Source organism: Melanaphis sacchari, unplaced genomic scaffold, assembly GCF_002803265.2.
Source record: "Melanaphis sacchari strain LSU unplaced genomic scaffold, SCAv2.0 Contig22_pilon_pilon, whole genome shotgun sequence".
In the NCBI taxonomy this organism is placed as follows: domain Eukaryota; kingdom Metazoa; phylum Arthropoda; class Insecta; order Hemiptera; family Aphididae; genus Melanaphis; species Melanaphis sacchari.
In genome coordinates, this window is record NW_020271107.1 from 1,780,148 (window position 1) to 1,787,883 (window position 7,736).

At 22.5% G+C, this 7,736-nt stretch overlaps 1 protein-coding gene and 1 non-coding gene across 2 annotated transcripts; one reads left to right on the forward strand and one right to left on the reverse strand.

Moving 5' to 3' along the window:
- The first annotated feature begins 1,353 nt into the window (after positions 1-1,353).
- On the forward strand, positions 1,354-1,472 carry LOC112594506. Its single transcript, XR_003114658.1, has one exon. It is a non-coding gene; the product is annotated as a 5S ribosomal RNA (ribosomal RNA).
- Positions 1,473-3,074: 1,602 nt separating this feature from the next.
- On the reverse strand, positions 3,075-7,594 carry LOC112594398. The gene is made up of 11 exons (XM_025339159.1): positions 7,509-7,594; positions 7,039-7,195; positions 6,806-6,961; positions 6,531-6,678; positions 6,140-6,296; positions 5,993-6,081; positions 5,742-5,896; positions 5,413-5,683; positions 4,330-4,580; positions 3,577-3,654; positions 3,075-3,486 (listed from the first exon to the last, which is right to left on the reverse strand). Exons 2-11 carry the CDS (start codon positions 7,126-7,128, stop codon positions 3,259-3,261), a joined length of 1,623 nt encoding a protein of 540 aa, XP_025194944.1. The 5' UTR covers positions 7,129-7,195; positions 7,509-7,594; the 3' UTR covers positions 3,075-3,258.
- Between the last annotated feature and the right edge of the window lie 142 nt (positions 7,595-7,736).

Below are 7,736 nucleotides of genomic sequence, written 5' to 3' on the forward strand. Positions count from 1 at the left end.
ATTTCTTAAAAATTAATCTACAAAACCTAAATAATTATTAACTTTTGTTAGTAGAAAATACTATAAATTTTACCACTCTGCCTTTTCATTTCTACTACCCCATATAAATTCACGAGACAAAAAAAAAAAAGAAAAAATATAGTAGATGTCAAGCATATCTCGTAAATGAGTTAGCCACACTGTAATTTGTGATAAATTTTAATTCAATGATAAATCATTTATCATTGTACTTATATACAAAAAGTAATTTTAAGAAAAGGCAATGTGTAAGTCTATATTTAAAAAAAATATTTTATTATTGTTAATAACTTATTACCTATAATAAGTCTTTATAATGATGTAAACAAGTTTGTGGAATAAATAGCAAAAGATTAATCAACATATTTTGAAAATTGAATTGTATATAGAAATTATTATATACATACTTAATGATAAAAATCTTCAAATCTCATTGATCAATATTTTTTTTAAATAAAAAATTAAATGACAAAATAATTAAAATTGTTAAAGAAAAACCATATTTTTTGTTTTGAATTTCTAATTTATCAAATTTGAACTTAAAATACTTGACAAAAAAAAAAATAAAAATATTTGCTTAATGTCCTAAATATTTTATATTACTTTTTAGAGCAACTTATAGAGAGACTTTTAGCCAATAATTTTTAAGGTTTTTGATTTATGAGTAGTAACATGAAAATTTAAATGAAAAATATAATTGGTCAAAATATCAAGTTCATTATCTCTATAGTTATTTCTTTATGAATATTAATAACACTAAAAAACTTTGTAAAAAATTCGTTTCCATTTCATGAAATGATCATCTTTTCATGAAAAGATTCATTTCATCAAGTGGCTACGACATATACATCCCTCAAGATATGAGATGTAATTGATTATAATTTATAAAACGTAGTATTTATATTTTATTTACATATAAGTCATAACTCATAAATATATTATGTAAAATATAAACCTTGATATATAATTACATTAAAAACAAAATTAAATATTATTATTTTTTTTATATAAATAATTGTAAACAACAATAGATTATTATATTTATATTTTAAATTAATTAGGTATTTTTTTTTTTTTTATTTATTTAATTTAAAATGTTTCAGCACATGTTGTGCTATTACAACTATTTTAGTTTTTTATATAATGATAATAATAAAGAATAATAAAATAAAAAAGAATAATATTAATGAGGTCTAGTATAATATATTAATATTAATAGTAATTTTCATTTTCTGATGGTTAGTCTTCAGTGTCTGTTAGGAGAATGTCCTGGAGTACCTATTCGAGGCCATAGACGTCTGTTGAGGGTTTTTCTTACTGTATTTAATTATTATCGCCAACGACCATACCACGTTGAAAACACCAGTTCTCGTCCGATCACTGAAGTTAAGCAACGTCGGGCGTAGTTAGTACTTGGATGGGTGACCGCTTGGGAACACTACGTGCCGTTGGCTTTTTTTTGTCGATAATTAATTATAAATTTTACGCTAGATTTTAATCTAAAAATACTAAGACATTTTTGCATTGTATAATATAAGAACATTGTTTTCAGTCGTCATATTTAAGTATGTTTTGACTACACTATACGAGAATATTGTAGATGTAGAACTTTTTTTTAAATAAATTTTAATAATTGTATATAACCTCCTCTAAAAATCCGTTAATACATTGTTGACATTTTAATTCTTAAATACTGAGTGTGTTCCATGCGTTGCCGCTGCGTACTATCTAAATTTAGTTGATAGTTGTGCAGCAAGTTGTGAGAAGCCAATCATTTTTTTTTTTTATTGTTTCTAGTAGTATAGTGTATACTAGAGAGCCTAGACATATATATATATATATATATAGATTATCTAGGCTCTCTAGTGTATACTATTAATATTAAATATTTAAATGTAAAATTCACATAGAAAGGATGCTTGTAGGTTAGGTACTTAACAAAAATTGGAAGTTACTCATTAGAGTATTGAACGTAATTTTAGATGTTACTAATCAAAAAACAATTACACGTGAAAAACAAAGGGATTGTTGAAAAAGTCAAAAACTGTCTAGAATGTGCTCTGATGACAGTATTTTTGGGAGAAAATATTTTAGAAATTTTGAATAAAACCAATAAGAAGTTGCAATCTGTGAGTATTGATTTAATCACCGTTGTTCAACTTTAAAATTCTATAATATATAATGCGTTGATCAGTTCGAAATATAAATATATTTTTATAAATTACCAAAATTCTACTAAAAACTTATATATCAAAGTAATAAAAACGTTAGCCTGCATATAGTGCATATGGTAATTAAAGATATATAACGATCATTTTATATTTTAAAATTACTTAAAAATTATTTAAGGTTAACCATGAACTAAGATAAGTATTATACATTGCTATTGACATTACTAACAATATTGAATCACGACTTGAAACGTGAAACAGATTTGAATGAAATTAAATAAAACTTTGTTTTCAAATTTCTAATAAATTTAGATGAAAATCATAAATGCACTCATATTATTGTGTATTATAAAACTAATACCAGTTAATATTTTATTTTTATAATATATAATTTCTTATAAGTTATAACATTAAATACTTATAAAGGTATTTTTGTTTTATAAACACTGGTTTTATGTACTAAAATTATTATTAACATTTATTATTTTTATCGATTTTTCATATTTTCATGTTTGATTGGATACATTTATTCTACCTATGCTCCGTTTGCTGAGAGAATGTGGAAATTTTATGAGCACGATTTGGGCTGACTAGTGTTTTGGGTGTTTGCGGTGGAATATAATGCATTTTAGCTTGTGCATAACATTATTGTATTGAATATTCAACATTACAGTAATATACCTCTTTTGCATATAAAATGCTAGGAAACACATTTAGTTTCCAAAACTCATGTAAGACAATGTATTATTAATACTAGTAATTTATATACACTGTATTGTTATTAATATTTTTTACACCTCTTAGTGGTATCCTTGATTATACCACTTAGTTGAGAACTAGGATCTTACATTATGTATAGGTTAATTCAGTGCTAATTATCCCTAATTATTGAGTTGGTAAACATTTATATTATATTTATTATAATGATTGACACATAGGTACAAAGGTAGTTAGTAAAATATTATGTACATGATATATTAATTGCTATGATGGTTTTAACAACAAAATAATTATCTACTTTTTTGTATTTAATTATAATACATAAGTAATACACTGATAATTAATGCATTTAAAATGGTGACTGAGGTGAATGTGGAATTGTACTCATTGCTTGTTTTTTAATTCTAATAAACTTTTGCTTTATGTTCTCAATTGATTTTCGTGAAATAGATACACTTTTAATTTCATCTTCTTTAATTTGAGATTGGCGACCATTTTTTATGACATTAGTTTCACCCATTATTGCAGTATTAGTTGTTAATACAGATTCATTTTCAAAGGCAGCACATGTATCATCCTAAAAAAGGTAAAGCGTAATGCGCATGACAATTTTCAAATTAATTAGAACTATACATTTATTATTATATTAGAATATTATAAAATTTACCTGTAAATTTTCACTGTGAGAACTTTGTAATATTTTAACTACTGATTCATGCAATTCATTATTTTCATCCGCCATTTCCTATAAATTTTTTTTTTTTTTTAAAAAGATTAAATATAATTATATACAATAATTTATAATATTAAATAAAATAAATAGTGAAATTAAGTTATAATTTAATTGAATATTTTAAAATTGGAATTAAATGACTTATGAAACTTATTAATCATTGTGCTCAATAGAAACTGAATAGTTACTTGCTGTGTTTATTTTAATTTGGTACATATTTATATTTTTTCCCCACTTCTTACAAAAATAGCATGATTATTTTGATACTTAAAAAATAATCCATTTTAGTAATTCATAAGATTACTTATTTTTTTTTTAAGTTAAAATAAATTATAAATTTAAAAAAATTGTTGATTGGAACAAACACACTGACATTGTTCTTGCTTAAGAAGTAATGCACATTAATACTTAAAAATATTTAATGTAATATCACATAAACAATTTTTAATATTTAATTGAAACATGGAAAAAACAAACACATTAATTCATCTTATTTAAGTATTATCTGTGGTGAGTAGGACACTAAGTGTCAATAAGTAATATTTTTCAGTATCATTATCATATAATTCAAGTTTATAATATACCTAGTGAATTTTAGTTTGAATTAAAATAATAAATTATATCTTATGATATTCTGAGAATATATCACACATTAATATAGTTGTTAATTGATAATATAATAATTACATCTTGTACATTTTCATCTTTGAAGGGATTTGGTAATGTTTCATTGTATACACGTTTAATAGTATCAAAATCTATAGTTTGATACTTATAAGGTTGACTACTAGAGTGTAGTAAAATTGATCGTCTTGATTTATTACTTCCTTCCGAAGTCATTGGTTTTGGTTTATCACTAAAATCTGTTTTAAAAATTATTGGAGGAATATTTTTATAAACTGATTGTATTCTTGGATCAAGATTTTCAAGACTTTTACCTAAAACAGTAAAATATTTAAATTTAATATTTAATTTATGAAATAATTACTCGACATACTTAATCATAGGTTTAAGTTTGTAAAATTAAAGAATGATAAAAACTATAACTTAAGGCACACAGTTGAACCTTCAAAAGTTAAAATAAACTGAAAATTTTGCGTATTGTAGGTTTTTTTAATTACATTTTAATTTTATTTGTCTGCAGTATCATTATATCATCCAGTATTATTTATTAGTATTGGCAGTTCTATTCTAAAAGAAAAAACAGAAGAATTTGCAAAATCATTAGACCACAAAAAATTCTAAGTCAGTAATGATTGGCTAGAAAATTTCAAAAAATGCTAATACTTCATGTTTTACTATAACAAGCAAAAGCTGTTTAGGAAATTTACCAAACATTCTAGTGATGTAAATGATAAAGTATATTCTGATTTAAATGAGGTAAAAACTACCATTGACAATATCATGTACCAAGAACCTAACTCAAAAGTAATATTCTTAATTTATTTTTTGTAAAATTAAACAAAAATAAAAGACATAATAATTTAAAAAAATTCTTTAAGTTGAATTTTTTTTTAAAAATCTTGATAAATTGAAAGAATTTCATTTCCTATGAATTTCTACTTATTGAGGTTCTACAGTAATTAATCAACTATATGCTGGACTTATAAAAAAATAAATATATTTTAAAATCACTATACTTCAAATTAAAAAATAGTAATGATTTTTTACTTTCATCAAAATTATTTTATTTAATTTTACACTTTAAAGCTTTAAAGAAATAATTTATTTTATAATTAACAAAACAAGAAAAATAAGAAATTAACTTACCAGTAAACACTTCTTTATATAATATTTGGTTTTCAATTTTTAAATTATCAACTATACTATTTAAGACATTTATATGTTTTTCATAGGACAGAATTTGTTCTGTCATATCAGCAACTGATTGTTGTGATTCTTGTACCATAATATTAATTTTTCCTTCGTCATTTAACTGTTCACACCAATTTATATAACCATTTAAAGTATTTTTTATGGTTTTAAGGAATTTCACAAGATCTACTTTTCCATAACCATCCATTAATTCTTCTCGTTTTATCTACATATACATATTAATAAATAGTACAAAATTATAACATATAATGTTTAGAACTTACATCAAAAGTTAAATTAACTATATTTGCATCCAAAGTTTCTTGAGATTTTAATATAATATCGGTTAATTTTGCACACTTCAAAGCAATCAAATTATTTTGTTGAAAGTTAGTATATAAATTGATATATTTTTTTTTTAATTCAGAAACTTCATTTTCTAAAAAAAAAAATTTGAAACAATATAATACACTACAGAATCATAAATAATTAAAATATTTATAAATGTCTCATGCATAATTAGTTATTTTCATACCAGTTGCTTCGCAATGTTCAATGTTAAGTAATTCAGATTTAATATCTTTAATACGCTGTTTACTATTTTGAATGATTTCTTTATATTTTCTAAAACCATTATTAATAATATTAAATAAAATAATTATTAATTAAATTATTTACTTACGAAGCTATATCTGTAGTATTTTTGAGAGTACAGCTAATCCGAGAAATTATTTCATCTACTTTATTAAAATTACTATTTGATATTCCATCAAACATTGATATTTTTTTGTCAATTAATTTATCTTCAATATACAGCGGTGCATTTAAATAAATAATACCTAAACATGAATTTAAAAGTTAAGATATTACTTTTTTAGGGAGAACAAAAAAATATAAATCTATGGTACTATATATAATAACCAAGTGATCATCATGCATCAATGACAGGTAAAAAAAATAAATTAACACTTCAATTTATCTACCATAGTTAGAGAATGTTAGTAAAGAAAATCAAGCAGATTGAATTTTTTTACAAAATATTTGATTATGATAGAATAATTAATATACTATACCTCTTTTCTTCAGTTCGCAACATTTAATGTATAAACAAAATTGATACATAAAAAAAATAAAAACAGGTCCACCAGGATTTGCTAATAATGATGAATTCACTTTTCCAACTACATTTGAAGATTTTTCATAAACAAACCCATCTAAGCCCTAATAAAAGGATAATATGTATTAATACCAAGGTAAGACATTATCATTCCAGCTTTATGAATTAGTAGAATTAGTATGTCTATATATATTTAATCATTATAGTTATATATTATGAACATAGACTTGCATTAATTAGTTGTGTAGCTGTATTACGGAATTCAGCAGCTTCTTTAAAAGTTGTTATTGGCCAAGGTATTGTTTTTAAACAATTTGGATCTGTTAATGGAAGTAGATAATATAACACTTGTTCCATAGCTTCTTTGTTTGGTTTATTGAATATTTTCTAAAATGTTATGTACATTCAATATTAATAAATAAATAGGTACACCATTTAATTGTTTTAAATAAAAATAAACTTACATTTGTTAAATGTTTATTCAATGTTGGAGGAATAGATTTTCTGTTTAGCATAAATATACCTTGAATATGATGACTAATTCTTGCTTCCATGTCAAATTTAAACTTAATAATATAAATAATGTAAAAGGTGTTTTAAAGCTATAATAAAATAAAATAACTGAAAAAATAAAAATATTTACAAGTCAACCAAAGTGGTAATTAAATTTATGCATAATAAAATTCAAATCATAAAAATTTATATATAATACATTAATCATTACAATAGACATGAGGTAGATATCAGCATTAAATTAATTTAATAAGTATTTAACTATGGATAAGATCTTCTCTATTTCGATTACTACCATTAGTTATTTAATAGTTATGTTTATTGTTTCATAATTTATACATAACAACAAAAAAAAATTAATAATATTTAATATTGTTACTTGCATAGAAAAGTAAATTATAAAATATACATTTATTCTCACTTGTTGTATAATATGTCTATGTGATTCATAGACTATTAATTCATAAAGATTAAAGACTATTGAAGTTAAGCTTATAAAATAAACGCTCAATTCTATTAAACATTGAATAGTTTTAATGATTAATACATTTTTATAATAATAAAATGAGTAATGACTTAATGACATGATAATGTTATTCTTTAAACTTTAAATTTTAAAGATAAGAAATGTATTGTTTATATTACGATA